General features: G+C 39.1%; 1 protein-coding gene across 6 annotated transcripts in view; it reads right to left on the reverse strand.

Moving 5' to 3' along the window:
* The window catches only part of kalrna (kalirin RhoGEF kinase a), a 296,510-nt gene that overhangs the window by 166,031 nt on the left and 109,398 nt on the right, over positions 1 to 21,081 (reverse strand). For 4 of the 6 annotated variants that reach the window (XM_067410582.1, XM_067410577.1, XM_067410578.1 and 1 more), the window contains exons 2-5: positions 12,231 to 12,305; positions 8,614 to 8,728; positions 892 to 1,084; positions 139 to 651 (exon numbers count right to left, since the gene is read on the reverse strand). In XM_067410582.1, the coding sequence (XP_067266683.1) occupies positions 139 to 651; positions 892 to 1,084; positions 8,614 to 8,728; positions 12,231 to 12,305 (896 nt within the window). The remainder of the gene's footprint in view (positions 1 to 138; positions 652 to 891; positions 1,085 to 8,613; positions 8,729 to 12,230; positions 12,306 to 21,081) is intronic. The other 2 variants (XM_067410579.1, XM_067410580.1) reach the window with 2 other exon arrangements.

Consider the following 21,081-nt stretch of genomic DNA (forward strand, 5'->3'; position numbering starts at 1 on the left):
CAATTGATATATTACTTATGTCTCTATGACAAGAAATGACGGAGTATTTTAAGTCTGTTTTGCTGCAATGTGAAAAAATCCTGCAAAACGTGCCGGCATGTTTTTGAACCTCAGGGAGTTAAACCCATGCTCACTTACCTTCTCTGCATCCTGTTCAAACAGTCGAAGCTGAAAACACTGATCCAGCTTCAGTTTTCTTAGGTGCCACATCTGGTGCAGGTGCTGTCTGGTGCTGTGGAGTTTATCCAGCAGACTGGCGATCTTCGGAACCACACTCTGGAAGTCGGCACTTCCAGAAATACAGTTCCTCCCTGAGAAGCCGTCACTGGAGCGGATACACTGCAAGAGTCTCTGGCCTTCGTGGTCCAGTTCTTCCACTGGAGCCTTCATCACCTTCTTCTTCAGCTGAGTGTGTTCATCGATGAGTCTCCGAGATCCCTCCACGTCCACCGGGAACTCCTTCTTAGCCAACATCTCCTGCAGATCTTCCAGGCGGGAGAGGAGGTGAACAGCACTGGCCAGGAACTCCTCGAGAGCAACCCTGAGCTCAATCCATTCCTCATGATTATACTCCAGAGATCCCTCAAAGTCGTCTGTTAACTGAGACGGGTCCACTAGTTTGGTCAAACCCTCCACAGACACCAGGCTAGTCTGTCAGCAAGAAGGGAGACATAGACATGTAAGTTTAGGGTGAAAGTAAAGATGGTCTACATCTTGTTTGATGTGATCCATGAATGAATTATAACATGATGGAAACATGAAGTTTGATATTTTAACGTTAAAATATATTTTAAGCTAAATCAACAAACAAATTTTGTGCAGACAAGCAGAGGATGATACTTTAGAGTCTGGAATGGGGAAGACAGATACTCAGTAATTGCACTTTTTTACCTCAAAGGTGAACTTGGCACTGCCAAAGTTGGTCTTCTGCTTCTGCCAGAAGTTGTCTGGTTTGATGATGAGAGCGACACAGATCTCAGCTGGAAACGCTTCCTGCAGGGTCTTCAGTAACGGCTTTATCAGGTCCCACTTAGAACCGCGCATATCAATAATCACAGTGAAACCTCTCTTACACACGTCCTCACTGAAACAGACAGAGAAGGAGAGATTTCTAGAAACATACCAGAAGGAATGCATCAATTAATAGGTAATTATTAGTTTACTAGACATCGAAGTATGATAATAATATTAATACTACTACTAATAATAATAATAATTCTTTTTGAAATCTTTCATTTCATCTTCATTGATCTTTGACGTTGTGAGTGCTTACTGAAGACATCTTATAGATTGTCAAATTTGCTTCACAAAATTCAGATACCCAACAGTTGCAGATAAAGCTGCACGATTAATCATAAAGAATTGCAATCAGTAGGTCATAGCCTATTAATAAAGTATACTATGTACAGAAAATCAGTTGAGCCCAGAATATGAATGTTTAATTACACGTTAAACGTTTTCCTCCCAAAGAAAACCATTATATAGAAAACACTTAAAGGTGCCGTAGAACGTGTTTTCAAAAGATGTAACTCTAAGTCTAAGGTGTCCCCTGAATGTGTCTGTGAAGTTGCAGCTCAGAATACCCCATAGATTTTTTTTATTCATTTTTTTTAACTGTCTATTTTGGGGCATCATTAAATATGCGCCGATTCAGGCTGCGGCCCCTTTAAATTCACGCGCTCCCTGCCCCCAAGCTCGCGACTGCCTTAAACAGCATAAACAAAGTTTGCACATCTAATATAACCCTCAAAATGGATCTTTACAAAGTGTTCATCATGCAGCATGTCTAATCGCGTAAGTACAGTGTTTAATTGGATGTTTACATTTAATTCTGAATGAGTTTGAGGCTATGCTCCGTGGCTAACAGGTTAACACTACACTGTCGGAGAGATTTAAAAAGAATGAAGTTGTGTTTATGAATTATACAGACTGCAAGTGTTTAAAAAATAAAAATAATGACGGCTCTTGTCTCCGTGAATACAGTAAGAAACAATGGTAACTTTAACCACATTTAACAGTACATTAGCAACACGCTAACGAAACATTTAGAAAGACAATTTACAAATATCACTAAAAATATCATGTTATCATGGATCATGTCAGTTATTATTGCTCTATCCGCTATTTCTCGCTATTGTCCTTGCTTGCTTACCTAGTCTGATGATTCAGCTTTGCACATCCATATGTTAATACTGACTGCCCTTGTGTAATGCCTTGAACATGGGCTGGCATATGCAAATATTGGGGGCGTGCATATTAATGATTCTGACTGTTACGTGACAGTTGGTGTTATGTTGAGATTTGCCTGTTCTTCAGAGGTCTTTTAAACAAATCAAATTTACATAAGAAAGAGGAAACAATGGTGTTTGAGACTCACTGTATGTCATTTCCATGTACAGAACTCTTGTTGTTCAACTATGCCAAGATAAATTAAATGTTTCATTCTACGGCACCTTTAACATCGCTTAATGTAGCCTACTTAGTGATATTATAATTCTGCACAAACAAATTATTCTGTATAGTATGCTTTATTAGTGTAGTGTTTACTAAGTTTGGTCCTTTAATGTCGCTGTCTTAATACAGTAAGTCACGTTAATAGTTTTCTTTATGGGAGGAAAATGCTCAATGTGTAATTAAATGTGTTGCATTCATATTCATCTGCTTTTCTGTACAGTATGCTTTAATAGTATCGTGTTTACTAAGTTTGGTTTGTTAATAACACTGTCATTTTTCACATTAAGCATTTTCACGTTAAACGTTTTAGAATGTCCCATGGCAGGGATTCGATTACATCTTACGCCACTAGTTGGCGACAAGTGACTCTTAAAAATGTATTTGTCATTGAATCATTCATTCAAAAGATTAGTTCAAAAGCACTGATTCATTCAGTAATGAAAAGTATTTATTAACGGACACTGTGAGTTTAACCAAACTTAGGTCTTCAGCCAACAAAGTTTAAATCCCTTTTGGCTAGCACGCTTCCCATAATGTTTATGGTTTAGGTCAGTAGGCGGAGAGTAGGGTGTCTTCTGTGGTGGTTCAAACGCATTTGACCACATAAGCATTTACACTACGAAAGCAATCTGGTCAAATGCATTTTCGACTACCTCTGTAAGTGGTCGAAAGTGGACAAGCTCAAAACATTTTAGAATATACTCACATTAAAAAAGTAAATAGTTCAAGTTGTATTCCAAAACACTTTTGCTGCTATTGAGGTGGGATACGGGTAAGGTCAGGACAGGTTTGGTGGTATGGGTAGGTTTAAGGGTGGGATAAGCTGTAAGGGAACATATACATCTGGTGCCTTTCACACTTATGTACTCACATTAATGTTTTCAAGCATTATAGTGTATGGCCTTTTTCTGATTTTTGGTGGAACTGATCATATGACCATGCCAACTTGTTGAAAATTATCTTTTCAAATGCTCAAATTTGTCTTCTATGCACTTCCTATACAGTACAATATTGAGTATGGGCCACTTTTGATGAGTATTCATGTCTGACTCATATTAAATGAGTCACTTGACCCACAGAAAAGGACAACGAGGGAGAGAGTAAGAGAGAGGGGTGAGTGTGTCCTTCAGACCAGAAAGTGCTGCACATTTTGCCTCATTAATGCATTTAAGCCACTTTAGTTCTTGAATTTCCATATAAATGATATCACTCAGAATCTCTTCTACGAAATGTCAGCTTGGAACATAAATGGGTCATTTGTTTAGGCACCTTTTAAAGAGTTCCTGGAGGATTGTTCTCATCAGGTTAAGCGGAAACAGCACAGCTTCTATTTCTGACTCATGCTTTTGAGGTAGCGCACAGAGATTGGAAGATAAAAATAACCCTCCAGTGATTCAGTGATGGTAAAATTAACAACACAGCTTTCCATAAGCCTCAAAGAGGGAAATAAAGATGACAGAAAGTCAGCACAAACGCTGTGTGATTCAGAACTACATAATGGCACATATAAGCCCATCTCATTTCCTTCTATTCTAAGTCTGAGTGGGAAACTTGTCAAAAACAACAGCCGTAAATTCAAACACTTTACTCCTGTGATGGGACGAACTACTGCCGACTTTGTGTTGAGTAATTCAAGCGCTGAACATAAACACTCAACACAGCCTTGAGTCTTCATCCCACACACCCAAAATAAGAAAAACAAAGAACTTGCACATTCACCAAATGCCATCACTGACCTCGTTATCATTTGTTTTATTTATCACAAAAACATTTGATAGAGACGATTTTCTATCTATAAGTGTTGTTGCTGTGGCAAAAACGTGTGAAGATCTGCAGTTAGAACAATGCAGTGAGAAATATTTTCTCTTGATTCAGAGAGGGGGACAAGAAATCCCAAAATTAGGGATTCTGTTCCCGTGAATTTGTTTTCTTTTAATTTAATTAAAACGAGACAACAACTCAGTACAACATGGTTACGATTGACCTAAAATGACAAAATGAAGTACAATAATATAACATGGCCACGAATTCTTAATTCCAAGATTTTTTTTTTTTTTTTTGTCTGCATGTCACGTGTGGGGCTTCGTATTTACTAAATAAATTACAGAAAATTTTCAAAGACATGCAACAGACACTGATTTAATTCTTTTTTATTTCATTTATTCTCCTTGAGGAAAAAAATAAATACTTTTTTCATAATTTAATTTTTCATACATTGTATTTATCGCTGCGTCCAAACTTACTTCACGACCGTTAAAAAGTATGTTCTATATAATATGAATGTGTGTAGTTAGTGTCATGCAGTGGTGTTCTGAAATGAGGAGGCACTTTTTTTTTTTTTTATGAATCAAATGTAAATTCATGTTTGTGGCGAGCAGGGCGGGAGAGAGCCGTGAGGGAACGGCGCGAGGCAGGTGACGCGAGAGATAATGAGCTCCTTTTATGCTTCCGGAGCTCCTCTGTGAGAGACTCAAGGCCGGTGCGCCTCGCAGGTGGAGCTCATTATCTCTCGCATCACCGGCCTCGCGCCGTTCTCTCACGGCTCTCGCCCGCCCTGCTCGCCACAATGTGCATTACTCTTAACGCTGACAACTCTTCTTTGTTAATTGAATATTACTTTACATTTACTTTACATTACATCAAAAAAAGAAAAAAGATACCAAATACAATTCTATTTTGTAATTTTACATTAACAATGTAATGTTCTATTTATCAAAACCAAGTCAATCTCATCAAGTTAGAGTTTTAAGCATTTCTATATTCATTCCAAAATAATAACTAAAGGCAATAATAATTTAAACAATATATTTTATTTGTATTTCATGTTTTTCTTTTTAATAGTCAACTTAGGCTATTTTGGATCATCAGCCATGCTCTGTAAACACCGACACAAAGATGTATTTTTAATTCCACCAAGCTGATTGCACTAAAAACCCCTGCAGTCATCATGTTTTCAGTCCATTTCAAATTTGATTTTGACGGGACAAATAAAGCTGTGATATCTAACTGGGTGATCTGTTTGCTTACTTTTCAATTAGTCTTCCCATTGACGCCATCATTTGTTCATTCAAACTGACGCACAGAACGCGCACCTAAACAAGAGGCGAGATTTATTGCACAAACCAATCATATCCAATCATAACCCATTACATCCAATCATAGCCTGGGGTCCAATGGTTTTCTATGGTTTTCTATGAGAGCAAAGGGAGGCATGACTCCTGCTGTAACTTTACCTGCGGGTGTCGCTGTTGGGCAGTGCTCCTTTAAATACGAGTGTGTGTATTATATATGAAATTCAAATTTACTACATCCGCCATGTTGTTACTGTCATATGACCTGCCATGTGGCCTCATGGGATACTAAAGTGTCCATTGAATGCGCAGAATCATGCCGTGAGGAGTAGGTCATCCGAGGACTTTTCACCTACTGGTTTTTGAATACTATGTATTTGGACATACTACTTCACAGCTCCAATTGAAAGTATGCTTTCGTTGTATGAAAAAGACATACATTCTTCAAAACATTTATTTTTGTGCTCCACAGAAGAAAATCAATCATACAGGTTTGGAACGACATGAGCGTGAGTAAATGATGATAGAATACTAATTTTAAGGTGAACACGAACGCAGACAAGAATCAAAAGAGCGTGTCACAAACACTATATCATGTGCCAGTGCAGGAAGCATAGGGCATGAATCATAGCCTGAAGGGAGGTTAGCACGCTGACTCAATAACATTGATTTTCCCTCTTCACCAAACCAGCAGCCTGCACTGCTTTACACTGATCCGACACTGATGATGCAAGCACTGCTCCCGGGTGGAAATCGAACTGGGCCGGGTTCTGTGTCTAGTGTGATATTTATACATCCATAATGGATGTGGATGACTTGTTCTTCTTGCTAATGAGGATATCTTTTGGTTGACAAAATGGAAAGCCCAGTTAATGCAAAGCGTGGAGGAACAATGCTTTCAAAACACGTCATTCAGATCCTCCTATATTAAATACACGTTTCAGACACTTAACCACATCACGTCATGAAACGCGTGTAACTGATACCTCTCAGTGAACCAGCACTGCACTTTTCATTTCATCTGCATTAACTTTAAAGCTGTTTTGTGTTAAAGAGCAGCTGAAGGGGACAGAAGCTCAGATGCCTGTGGGCACCGACACATCAAAACACTGTGAGCTCTGATGATGAATCATGGCTTGTGGGAAATGCTTAAAGAGACTGGGGTCTCCATCCCTTCATTTTCTTTTTTTTTTTTTTAGTTTCTTTCTCTCTTTCCCCTAATTAAACTCGTATTAAGTCCTTCTTTGTTCACAGCTTAGCTCACAGACTTTGATGCTGTCATTTGAGGGCAGTGACAGCATTGATCAGTGGCCAGTGAGGACAGCTGTATTCATAACACCAGCCCCGAAACACACACACACACACACACACACACACACACACACACACACACACACACACACACACACACACACATAAACAAACATGCACAATACCAGACCTGGCAATTTAATGCAAAGGATCCAGTTTTTCTAAATACTATATTTTAAACAAGATATTTTAATTAATGTTAACAGGTATAAATCAACTAACACACTTCTATGACTTTTAAAATAATAAATAATAAATTATATTTAATTAAAATTCTTATTAAAATTCCCTCCAGTTCTACTCGCACTGCTCCAAGTTGGATTTGAACCGTTGTTTCTGGCATTGGAGGCGGGTGCGCTAACAAGGAATCAAGGATGCAAGACCCCTGCCTCTATCACACCTCTTGAGGTTTATTCACACAGCACTTACTTGCTGGCCTCCGTTATACTCACCACCCTAAACCTCACTCCCATCCAAGTCAGTGCAGCAATGTAACCAGCCCTTCTCGACCCACTATAAGCGGGATTCAAACCATCGTTTCTGGCATGGGATTCGGGTACGTTAACTACGACACTAAAGACTGCAGCCTCTAGCACACCTCTTGAGGTTTACCAACACAGCTCTTACTAGCTGGCCTCCATTACACTCACGCCCTAAAAACCTTACTCCCATCTGGGTCATAGCACCAATGTAACCAGCCCTACTCGACCCATTCCGAGGGGGATTCGAATCACCGTTTCCAGCATGGGAGGCGGGCACGCTAACAAGGATGCTAAAGACTGCAGCTTCTAGTGCACCTCTTGAAGTTTAGCCATACAGCTCTTACTAGCTGGTCTCCATTACACTCATGCCCTAAAAACCTCACTCCCATCCGGGTCACAGCACCAATGTAACCAGCCCTACTCGACCCACTCCGAGAGAGATTCGAATCAGCGTTTCCGGCATTGGAAGCCAGGCATGCTAACAAGGATGCTAAAGACTGTAGCCTCTAGTGCACCTCTTGAGGTTTACCCGCACAGCCCTTACTAGCTGGTCTTCATTACACTCACGCCCTAAAAACCTCACTCCCATCTGGGTCACGGCACCAATGTAACAAGCCCTACTCGACCCACTCTGAGCGGGATTGGAAGCTGGGCACGCTAACAAGGACACTAAAGACTGCAGCCTCTAGTGCACCTCTTGAAGTTTAGCCACACAGCTCTTACTAGCTGGTCTCCGTTACACTCACCCCCTAAAAACCTCACTCCCATCCGGGTCACGGCACCAATGTAACCAGCCCTATTTTACCCAATCCGAGCGGGATTCAAATTGGCGTTTCTGGCATTGGAAGCCAGGCACTCTAACAAGGACGCTTAAGACTGCAGCCTCTAGCGTGCCTCTTGAGGCCAGGAGAGTAAGGTTTACCAGCACAGCTCTCACTAGCTGGCCTCTGATACACTCAACCCCCAAAACCTCACTCCCATCTGGGTCACAGCACCAGTGTAACCAGTCCCTACTCAACCCTCTCCGAGTGTGATTTGAACCAACGTTTCCGGCATGGGAGACGGGCACTCTAACAAGGGCGCTAAAGCTCTTACTAGCTGGCCTCCGTTACACCCACCCCCTAAAAACCTCCCTCTCATCCGGGTCACGGCACCAATGTAACCAGCCCCACTCGACCCACTCCGAGCGGGATTCGAATTGCCGTTTCCAGCATGGGAGGTGGGAACCCTAAGAAAGGTTTGTTTGCAGTTTGTTTATTCTGAGATGTTAATCGACACATTAATATTAAGCTCACCTGGGCACAGTGGACAGGTACGTTACAAGTCTTCTCAGGTCCTCTTGTTTTATTCTGTCATGGTTACTCCTAGCGGGAAAGGTCAGGATGGGGCCACCTCTCTTATCACGACCTCCTGCAAACGACCCAGAGAGAACATGAAGCCTTTCACACATGACACTCACAACAGAGCATGTCTAGTGAGCTTCCAACAAAAACAGCATTTCTGAGCATCACAGCTGTTTTAAGCTGTAGATGTAATGTACTTTTATGGAGCTCCTAAAGGTATGAGGCCTGGGAAGTCAGACCCGCAAATCCATGGCTATGGTTTTGCAATTCGTCCACTCAGTTTACAAACTGTACTCACAGATTCTTGTTCCCTCAGTTTAACAAATCACAATTTGGTGCTGAAGAATAAATGGATGCTTATGTTCCTTGGCTGACTATAAAAAGTGCAGGGGTAAAATGCATTTATTTATTTATTTTTTTCATTGAAAGTACACCAACTCCTGTCTATATAAAGTAAATTAGAACATCACAAATAAATAGATGGACAAGATTATGATGCACATAATTATTAGTAAATTGTTGTCTATTCCACCCTGTCCCCAAAATAAATTATAGCCAAGAATTTAAGCATGAAGTTAAGACAGTTTGATGTATTCAACTTAATAATACACAATAAAACAACATAAAAAAGGATTCATTAACAGAACAAGAAGCTTGTTCTGTTCTTGTGTAGGTAGACTAGAGATTTCTAAAATGAGGGACAGGCCATAAATCCGTGACTACAGTAGGAACGGACTGCAAAAGTGTGGGCACGGTTTATGATTTGGTGGGTGTGGATAGAAAAACACATGTACAGTTTACAAATCTGAGTGCATGGATTGGAAATTCATGGGTACGGTTTATTAATCCATAGCCGTGATTTTTTGTTAAACCGAGAGAATCTGTGATTAACTTAAAAACTGCAAATCATTTCTCTGTCACTGTGAGTAAACTAAACCTGTCATGATTATACAGTTCACTGTGGCTTTCACATTACATGGCACTGGACATTAGTTGTTCTGTTCATTCAGCACAGGTTTGTCAAGAATGTGGTTGTGAGCCCTGAAAATGTGCAGTTGTCAGTTCAGTTATAGAAAGGAATTGTCACGCTTGTAAAAAACTAAACTCTGTATGAACACAACTGTATTAAGTGGCGCAGTCATACTAGCCATTAGCATTTGCTCTAGAGTTTTTTTTTATGAAACAAGACAGGGGATTAGGGATAGACATAAACAGTGCAACGCATTCCATTCGACATATGACATTCGACATAATCAATTACATCGATGCATCATTGCAGCCCTACAATACAAATAGTTTGAAAGCTTCTATTGATCCATTTTTAAGGGGTGGCTCCTTTAAGGCTTGTCAGTAAATGGTCACTGTTATGATTGGCTAACACTATTGCATAGGAAACCGTATCAACGGCCACTCGCTATTGCACGTGAGTAAGTGTTTTGAAAATATGATCCATATAAAACCATAATTTAAAACTGTAATTTAGCATTATGCACTTGTTTAAGGTTTGTGATTTGCTGCTGTCAGATACAAGTTTCTTTGCAAACTCTTCATTACACTTTTCAAACTCTCCATTACACTGTGCCTCATTTACAAAACAACCTGCAGTCAAATTCTCTGAACAAACATATAATCCTCTGATGCAATACACGCCATTAAAAATAAGCCATGCAATTGTTCATGAAGCTGGGATCCTTCTGAAGTTTCTACAGAAATGAGCAAATTAACTTTTTAAACAGGACGCATCAAAGTAAACGTCCATTTATGATGATGCATGGACTCGAGTACATCGGAAAGTGAACAGGCATCTGTATACTGTCTCCAGTGTACAAACCCGATTCCAAAAAAGTTTGGACACTGTACAAATTTATTTTACAAATAAAAACAGAATGCAATGATGTGGAAATTTCAAATTTCAATATTTTATTCAGAATACAACATAGATGACATATCAAATGTTTAAACTGAGAAAATGTATCATTTTAAGGGAAAGATAAGTTGATTTTAAATTTCATGGCATCAACACATCTCAAAAAAGTTGGGACAAGGCAATGTTTACTACTGTGTGGTATCCCCTTTTCTTTTTATAACAGTCTGCAAATGTCTAGGGACTGAGGAGACAAGTTGCTCAAGTGTAGGAATAGGAATGTTGTCCCATTCTTGTCTAATACAGGCTTCTAGTTGCTCAACTGTCTTAGGTCTTCTTTGTAACATCTTCCTCTTTATGATGCGACAAATGTTTTCGGGTGAAAGATCCGGACTGCAGGCTGGCCATTTCAGTACCCGGATCCTTCTTCTACGCAGCCATGATGTTGTAATTGATGCAGTATGTGGTCTGGCATTGTCATGTTGGAAAATACAAGGTCTTCCCTGAAAGAGACGACATTTGGATGGGAGCATATGTTGTTCTAGAACTTGGATATACCTTTCAGCATTAATGGTGCCTTTCCAGATGTGTAAGCTGCCCATGCCACATGCACTCATGCAGCCCCATACCATCAGAGATGCAGGCTTCTGAACTGAGCGCTGATAACAACTTGGGTTGTCCTTGCCCTCTTTAATCTGGATGACATGGCGTCCCAGTTTTCCAAAAAGAACTTCAAATTTTGATTCGTCTGACCACAGAACTGTTTTCCACTTTGCCACAGTCCATTTTAAATGAGCCTTGGCCCAGAGAAAACGCCTGCGCTTCTGGATCATGTTTAGATATGGCTTCTTTTTTGACCTATAGAGTTTTAGCCGGCAACGTATTCCTGAGCCCATGTTGTGATTTCCATTACAGTAGCATTCCTGTATGTGATGCATTGCTTTTCTCTGAGAAACTCCTTTCTGATATTGCTCCACTATTTTTCACCGCAGCATTGGGGGAATTGGTGATCCTCTGCCCATCTTGACTTCTGAGAGACACTGCCACTCTGAGAGGCTCTTTTTATACCCAATCATGTTGCCAATTGACCTAATAAGTTGCAAATTGGTCCTCCAGCTGTTCTTTATATGTACATTTAACTTTTCCGGCCTCTTATTGCTACCTGTCCCAACTTTTTTGGAATGTGTAGCTTTCATGAAATCCAAAATGAGCCAATATTTGACATGATATTTCAAAATGTCTCACTTTCAACATTTGATATATTATCTATATTCTATTGTGAATAAAATATAAGTTTATGAGATTTGTAAATTATTGCATTCCTTTTTTATTCACAATTTGTACAGTGTCCCAACTTTTTTGGAATCGGGTTTGTATATAGCGATTGTGATTATAATGGGTTCTGTTTGCTTTTGACACAGTGTGACGCTTATATTGTGTGTAGGCACATTAAACAATTGAAAATAAAAATAAATAATAAATAAAATAAATAATTCAAAATAAAAAAATTAAAAAATTAAAAAAAAAACCTTTACCACCTTGAGCTGGTTAACCCACCAGCTTGTACACCACCAACGCCAGAGCCAAATGATGAAATCAAACAATGTCAAACGTCATTAATTCTCAAAACATGAGAGTGAGTAAAAAACAACAGAATGAAAATGAGAATAGATCACAGTCAAAACATCTCACTGATCTCACTCACCTGATACAAATGCTATTTTTTCTCTCAGCACAGGAAGGACATCAGATGCTTTAATGCCTTCACATCTGAAAGACCCTGTGAATGAAAATGGAGAAATAGCAAGATTATTTTCATTTACAATCTCATTATCACTTATTACATTCCAACATAATACACAATCTTAAACAGGAAATACACATCCTGAGTGCTTCAAAATCAAATGGCTGCATCCTCCCTACATTAGTCCCTCTGAAGCTCCTATGTCCTCCTCAGCTATTTCACTTTTTAGACACACACTCGCAAACATCCCTAAGCATTTCCGCTCCAAAGAATCCTGCCTTCCAAGGATCCTTCAGATTGAAATGGAATATGTATAGTTATTATATATGATTTTGAACTTTATTTATGAGTTACAAGACAATAAACAAGAAAAACAAAGCAAAATAAAAGACAAATTCAACTTAAATAATAATACAAATAGATAAATAAATAAAAGTGTGGCTTAACAAAAGTGCACATCTATGTATATGATTTTGGATGCTGATTGATCAATACAGTGTTCCAGCTGGAATAAGATACAAACTATAATAACAGCTATGACATGAAACACTTGTTCATTAGCTACTGTGAATCCCTTCACAGAGAGTGCAATATTAACCTGAGTTTAAAATTTTAAAAAACTATATCTTCTAACACAAAGATGACACTTCAAAAATTTGCTTAAATTCAAAGTGTGTAGTTTTTCAATTTTAAAATACTTTTTGCCTATCCCACTTTTATTCACATATTTCTCTCTAAATAGATTTTGGTGGGTCTCGAGACTCATTATACCTGTCTAAGTGGATCCAAGCATTTGAAGTTTGAGGACGCTTGATCTACTGTATTATCACCACAGACAGAAAGACTCAAGGTGCAGACAGCTGATGGTGTTGACACAAATATATTTTACACACTGTACTTTAAATGCAGTAGTTACTTTGTATTTCTTTTAAATATAAATAATTATGTCTGCTTGTCCTGTTTTCTTCATCTTTGAAGTTATCAAATACTGATTTATGGACCTTTTAAGTGATCATCTCTGGTTAATTTCAAAGTGGAAATGTTGCATTTTCAAAACTAATGGCAGGTAAAATTGAAGAACATTTTAAAGATTGAAGACATGTCTCGCGTCTCAACAATCAGTGGTGTTTTCCCCTCTAAAGGTTTTAGGAGAAATGCCTAAGACATTTAAGCTGACACTTAAGATAAAGATATCATAAAGATAACTGAGAACTCCATTAGATCATCTGAGCTATGAAAACGCAACACCTAAGCAATAAAATGTTCCACTGGGTCTATAGTAAACTCCTCCACACACGCATCTCCCTTCATGTTCACATCTATCTCCTTATCTCTGCTTATCATAATCAACCATCTCTCTCTCTCTCTCTCTCTCTCTCTCAGTCTGGACATTTCAATCTGACTATCATAAAGCAGCAGAATTCTCAGAGATGATGATGAGAGCCATCATAAACACTCAGGATACAGGATGAAGCCATCTGAAGCGAGGTGTCTCCTCAGTACTACACTCCTCCCTGAGGACTCTCTCTTCACTGGAGTGGATCAATGCTGCTGATTCTTCACATTAAAGGCATACAGGCGACCCTGCTAATGAATGACTACATTACAGAGGTTCAGAGAGGAAGATGATAATGGAAGGCCTTCAGCAGTCTGCCCGATCATGCATCAGCTTCAGGGCAGATGTATTTCAGCTGATGATTAGAAACATGTAACATGGATAAATTTGCCTAACCAAAGATTTGGTACTAGGATTTGCTAGTTAGCAGCAGTTGGTGATATAATTAATTATAATTAATTAGTTGGTGATTAATTCTCATTCGCAGTAGGCTCATTTTGTGAAACTCTAACAATGTACCTATACATACAGTTCCCAGCTGAAATGAACACTAGTAGTACTTAAACACCAACAACTTTTATTCCCTTTCAAAAAATTATGATTACAGGGGTGGATTATTGATAAATAAAGCCATATTTAATAACAACGTATTTTCGCATAGTTCCTTATCTGCGTGTACATTAATGAGGAAAAAAAAAACGTGGCTGGATACTTCGCTTTGAAAGTGCCACTAAACATACAGTGGGTACGGAAAGTATTCAGACCCCCTTAAATTTTTCACTCTTTGCAGCCATTTGCAAAAAATCATTTAAGTTTTTTTTTTTTTTTTTTTTCTCATTAATGTACACACAGCACCCCATATTGACAGAAAAACACAGAATTATTGACATTTTTGTTTAACTGAAATATCACATGGCCCTAAGTATTCAGACCCTTTGCTCGGTATTTAGTAAAAGCACCCTTTTGATCTAATACAGCCATGAGTCTTTTTGGGAAAGATACAACAAGTTTTTCACACCAGGATTTGGGGATCCTCTGCCATTCCTCCTTGCAGATCCTCTCCAATTCTGTCAGGTTGGATGGTAAACATTGGTGGACAGCCATTTTTAGGTCTCTCCAGAGATGCTCAATCTGGTTTAAGTCAGGGCTCTGGCTGGGCCATTCAAGAACAGTCACAGAGTTGTTGTGAAGCAACTCCTTCATTATTTTAGCTGTGTGCATAGGGTCATTGTCTTGTTGGAAGGTAAACCTTTGGTCCAGTCTGAGGTCCTCAGCACTCTGGAGAAGGTTTTCATCCAGGATATCCCTGTACTTGGCCACATTCATATTTCCCTCGATTGCAACCAGACGTCCTGTCCCTGCAGCTGAAAAACACTACCACAGCATGATGCTGCCACCACCATGCTTCACTGTTGGGATTGTATTGGACAGGTGATGAGCAGTGCCTGGTTTTCTCCACACATACTGCTTAGAATTAAGGCCAAAAAGTTCTATCTTGGTCTCATCAGACCAGAGAATCTTATTTATTGCTATATATTGGCAAACTCCATGCGTGCTTTCATGTGTCTTGCACTGAGGAGAAGCTTCTGTCGGGCCACTCTACCATACCCGACTGGTGGAGGGCTGCAGTGATGGTTGACTTTCTACAACTTTCTCCCATCTCCCGACTGCATCTCTGGAGCTCAGCCACAGTGATCTTTGGGTTCTTCTTTACCTCTTCTCCCCCGATAGCTCAGTTTGGCCGGACAGCCAGCTCTAGGAAGGGTTCTGGTCGTCCCAAACATCTTCCATTTAAGGATTATGGAGGCCACTGTGCTCTTAGGAACCTTAAGTGCAGCAGAATTTTTTTTGTAACCTTGGCCAGATCTGTGCCTTGCCACAATTCTGTCTCTGAGCTCTTCAGGCAGTTCCTTTGACCTCATGATTCTCATTTGCTCTGACATGCACTGTGAGCTGTAAGGTCTTATATAGACAGGTGTGTAGCTTTCCTAATCAAGTCCAATCAGTATAATCAAACACAGCTGGACTCAAATGAAGGTGTAGAACCATCTCAAGGATGATCAGAAGAAATGGACAGCACCTGAGTTAAATATATGAGTGTCACAGCAAAGGGTCTGAATACTTAGGACCATGTGATATTTCAGTGTTTCTTTTTTAATAAATCTGCAAAAATGTCAACAATTCTGTGTTTTTCTGTCAATATGGGGTGCTGTGTGTACATTAATGAGGAAAAAAAATTAACTTAAATGATTTTAGCAAATGGCTGCAATATAACAAAGAGTGAAATGTGAAAATGTGAAATGGTACGGCAGCAAAGTTCCTTGATTATTACGCCGAAATGAGAGTATAGTTCCTAGCCATATTGGCCTAGAAAATCGCAACTTTTCATTTCCTGTCGGTCTTAGCACACAATGTAACTACAGAAGAGTCAAGTTTTAAATAGGAAAAATATTGAAACTCTTTGGTCATTTTTGAGCGAGATGGTAACAGTTTACTCAGATTCAATGAACTATGCTAAGCTACGCTAAAAGTGGTACCCGGAGATCAGCTGAATGGATCTGAAAATGGTAAAACTCAACTATTTAACCCTAGGGGAGTTGGAAAATGAGCCTATTTTCAAAAAAAGTGGAGTGTTCCTTTAACACTACTTTTGTACGTGGATCCTAACTGCTGAAAATGCTTGCTGGATAAGGTGGGAGTCAATAGGAAAGAAATCTGTACTCTCTGTAGGTCTACCTCTAAAGTGGTGTTAGAGAGGTGGAATGAAAGATTAAATGAGAAAATGAGGAGAAACACAGGAGGCACAGAGTAGACTGAGAGATGAGGAGCAGTGATGGGGAAGAAATGAGGGATTGGATTACAGAAAGACCAAAGCTCAGACAGAGAGCTCAAGCCACTCTATCTCCAGCCCCATTAACATGAGAGACCGCATCAGATCAAAGAGCGGCCCGTCTGTCTGCGCTCAGCTCATTTAAACACCTGCATTAGTGCTCAAACTGCCTGTCCTCCTTGAGGGCAACTGGAGAATTTATAAAGGGCAGAGGGGAAGTGCACTTACCTGTACCTCTTGCTCTCTCTCTCTAGATATACAGAGCAAGACATTGATATTTTATCCATCGAGCTTTGTTTTAGCAGTACCTCATTAGTATGAATGTTTTGAAGAACACCAATGACCTCTTTTGGTTGTGTTTCTTCCCACTTCCTTTTTCACATGTCCCACCTCACTCTAATAAAGCTGTATTCATTTAGGTGGTCTGATTCATTTTATTGAATCATTTTCCCTTATACCTGCATGACACTTTAAGTGTTCTTTATTACTTAAACATTATTTAACTTCAAGGGTTAGTTCACCCAAAAATGAAAGTTCTGTCATTAATTACTCACCCTCATGTTGCTTCAAAGACCTTTGTTCATCTCTGGAACACAAATTAAGATATTTTTGATGAAATCCATGAGCTATCTGGCCTCCTATAGACTGCAACACAACGACCACTTTCAAGGACCAGAAAGGTAGAAAAGACATTGTTAAAATAGTCAGTGATTCAACCTTCATGTTATGAAGCCACAAGAATAATTTTTGTGCACAAAAACAAACAAAAATAACCACTTCATTCAACAACTTTTCCATGTCAGTTTCATACACAGTTGACATGCGCTTCCAGGTTATATGTCAGAACGCCGGTTCATTATCGGCTCCTGAAGCAGCAGCATCACACGCATTTGTCATGGTGCTCAAGTGAGCAACGTCGGCCAATACTGAGCCAGTGTTCGGACGTAGAACCTGGAAGCACTGCACTGTGTTTACAACGTCAACTGCATAGGAGACTGACATAGAAAAGAAGAAATTGATGAATAAAGTCAGTTATTTTGTTTGTTTTTTGTGCACAAAAAGTATTCTCGTCACTTCATAACATTAAGGTTGAACCACTGTAGTCACATGGACTTTAATGATGTCTTTTCTACTTTTCTGGGCCTTGAAAGTGGTCATTGTGTTGCAGTCTATCGGAGGTCAGAAGGCTCACGGATTACATCAAAATATCCTAATTTGTGTTCCGAAGATGAACGAATATTATGGGTTTGGAGATACATGAGGGTGAGTAATTAATGACAGAATTTTGATTTTTGGGTTAACGACCCCTTTAAACATTATTTAGGTATGTTTTCAAGATCATGTCAAAAGAAAGCCTAAAAAGCCTTTTTGCTAAATCAACACTGTGATTTCCTTCAGAATCATATCATTATTGCATGGCTCAAGCTGATTCTGCAGCCAATGAGATTGCTTGCTCAACATTTAAATATTCTGGTTCAGTGTTTGCTGTAAGCTAGTCCTCCAGTGCACTATCAGAGTTCCTCTGAAACCCTCCACCTCCCCCAGCTCCACCTGTCTAGATCTGCCACAGTTTTTATGTATGTCTATTTATGCAGTACAAGCCTATCTTACATGCTCAAAGCAGCACGTCTGTGTATCTAGCAGTACCAAGTCCATACTTGCTCTGCAGGAGCAGCAGCAGAGCAGATATAGTCCACCAAGACCAAATACATGACCACTGGCATATTCAATAACATTCTAAAACTATTCTGAGAGTTGTCATCATTAGAATTTATAATCTGTTTCACTCCATTAATGACAAGGAGCTGTGAATAAGTGTTTCAATGCATTTCTCATGCCAGTCACTTTACTTGATAATTTAACAAATATGTAACAAAAGTCTTTTCAGTTATTTTTCACAGGCATTTAATGCCTCTTCATTTCCTTTTCATTTTCTACTTCGATGCACTGACGAGTGAACTGGAAGTATAATTAAAATTAGCTGAAAGTGTTCTAAGAGAAGTTTAATGGAGGATCCTACTGCGTGTAATAGCTTAGACCCTGTAAAGAGGTCAAAGATTTCATTAGATAAAAAGTGAAGAAAGTGAAGTGAAGGAAAGGCTATATAGCGGTGAATGTGACATCACTGGGTTTTGTGTCTTGAATAGGGCCTCATTTTCATCTATTTACAGGCAGCATAGTTTTATCCCTTGTTAAGAGACAGCTGGTGAGTTCTGAATGACTGCAAGTAGGTTGCAGCAAGCATTTACTGTCATTAGTGTCTTCAGCATCTTGAATGTGTATTCGGAGGAAAAAAATTTTGGACAAAAACCTAGTTCCTCTAGTTTCTTCATAGTTGTCTACAGAACTGAAGGCCGTGCAATCATTCAAATGAGCGCTTTTTGTGACAAAATAAACTACAATTTGTAGAGGATTTTATGCTTAACATTAACTTAGTGAGAATAATAGATAAGTATTGGCAGAAGATATGGGATCTTGGGTGCTTGTGTGTTTTGTGCACAGAGCTTGTCTGCTTTGGACCTTGTCTATGTACTGTATATTTGTGCATCAGCAGCATCTGTGAATTATTTTCTTGCTGAAGCAAAGTCTCAACAGCAGCGTAAGCAGATATAGTCTGCCATGACCAAACCAACTCCGAGAGTTGTCCTCACTGGAATCTGTTACTATAATGAGCCACAAAATGACAGCAAACTTCTCATTAACACTCACATAAAACAGAAGCAATGCAGCAATTTGCCTGAACACCCACCTCCTGTTGTCAAGGACACCATAACCCCCAGCAACACATCCACAAAAGAAACCAGGTCAAGCCCATCCCACTGAAAGAAGCTCTGGCCTGCTTTCTCCAGCATGACTTTGGTACAGCTGAAACATTTATTGCATGATAGAACAGAATTACAACACACTCAAAAGCTGAGATATTCAAAGCAATGAGGCACATTGCCTATAGTGATGTAGTAAAGAAACAATATGCTGATTGGATGCTTTGTTTCTCTCATCAGAAAGAAAAGGAAAACTGAGGTTCAGGTAATCCACAACACAGCATCCAGAGACTGGATTGAACAACACACAAATCCCATTTAAACGGATCTCCATATTGGCTCAGTAAATCAAGCTGTTGTGGACACACGGAGTCCCTGTACTGTACTTGATGTCTGAAATATGCCTGCATGGCTCAATACACATCTATTAGGTCAACAGCACAGGTTTGCTAATGCTCTGTAACAGAACAGATCATATGATGGCACAAATCATTAAGACATTACAAACAAATAGAGAGTGTGTAAGATCATTCCTATGACTGTGCAAATGAAAAAAGGGACCACTGACATGACAATACTTGGTAACACTTTAGTATTGGAAACACATATAAACTATTAACTAAGACTTTTCCTTTAATAACCTCCTAATGTACTGCTTATTAATAGTTAGTTATCATGTTCATGGATGAGCTTATTAACATCACTGTAGTATGAGTCAGAGCAGGACCGAGTTCTGTGCAAGCAGAAAGGAGGCTGCTGGAGCAATTGCTAATGAGAGATGACAGCTCGAAAGCAGAGGAACTTTTAATATGCCACAGTCGCCGCTTCCACTTCTTCCGGTCGAGCGTATGTGGGGTAAAGCAGCACTGATTATCATATTAGATACATTTGTGTGTTAAAAAAATTGCTAAAGAGATAGTTCACCCAAAAATGAAAATTTTGTCATCATTTACTCACCCTCAAGTTGTTCCAAACCTGTAAAAATGTCTTTGCTCTGCTGAACCCAAAGGAAGATATTTTGGTTTGTAACCAGGCTGCTTTGGGGCCCTACTGACTTCCATAGTAGGAAAAAGAATACTATGGAAGTCAATGGTGCACCAGAACTGTTCAGTTTCCCACATTCTTAAAAATATCTTACTTTGAGTTCAACAGAACAAAGATATTTATACAGGTTTGGAACAAACTGAGGGTGAGAAAATTTCATTTTTGGTCGAACTATCCCTTTAAAGTAATGTGGGTATGATGTCAAATTGACATAAGCATATGAGAATCCAATATTTCTCCAAATGTGCATGCTTTTAAACTAAAAGCCTATATTCAGACTCTTTGCATCACAGAAATACATTATATTTTAAAGTATAATATAAAATCATTACTTTATATTGTAATAATATTTTTCTGTATGTTTCATATATCATAATGAGCTTTAGACATCACAGAAGGTTTTTTTCACAGCCTACCATACTGAAAGGCCTCATTAATATGCAAGTCATTTCAGCTCATTACTATCCAATTCTTTTGTCTTCTCAGGTGAGAATGGCCCATTTTCAGTGGTGATTCACGCCTCCTCGCATACTGTGTTTCTTGGCAAAAAGTGTCTTACAAAAACTAAATCAATATATTGTTTTACATGAAGGAGTAGGCAGCATAATTTTTACATAATTGTGAAGCAAAAACTCTAGTTTACAACCTCCAATACCCAAAAGTCTGGTGAACACAGATTTACTATACCTTTTTTGGCCTTATTTCAGTGACTTAAGTTTTTTGTTTTTTAATAACCACGCATAAATGTTATTCCTTCAAAAACACAAACATGTACGTACATGTTCCTCACATATTATTGTAGCCTAGTTTGTGCTGAATACAGTGTAATGACAGTGTAAT

This window comes from Chanodichthys erythropterus, chromosome 14 (assembly GCF_024489055.1).
Source record: "Chanodichthys erythropterus isolate Z2021 chromosome 14, ASM2448905v1, whole genome shotgun sequence".
NCBI classification, from domain to species: domain Eukaryota; kingdom Metazoa; phylum Chordata; class Actinopteri; order Cypriniformes; family Xenocyprididae; genus Chanodichthys; species Chanodichthys erythropterus.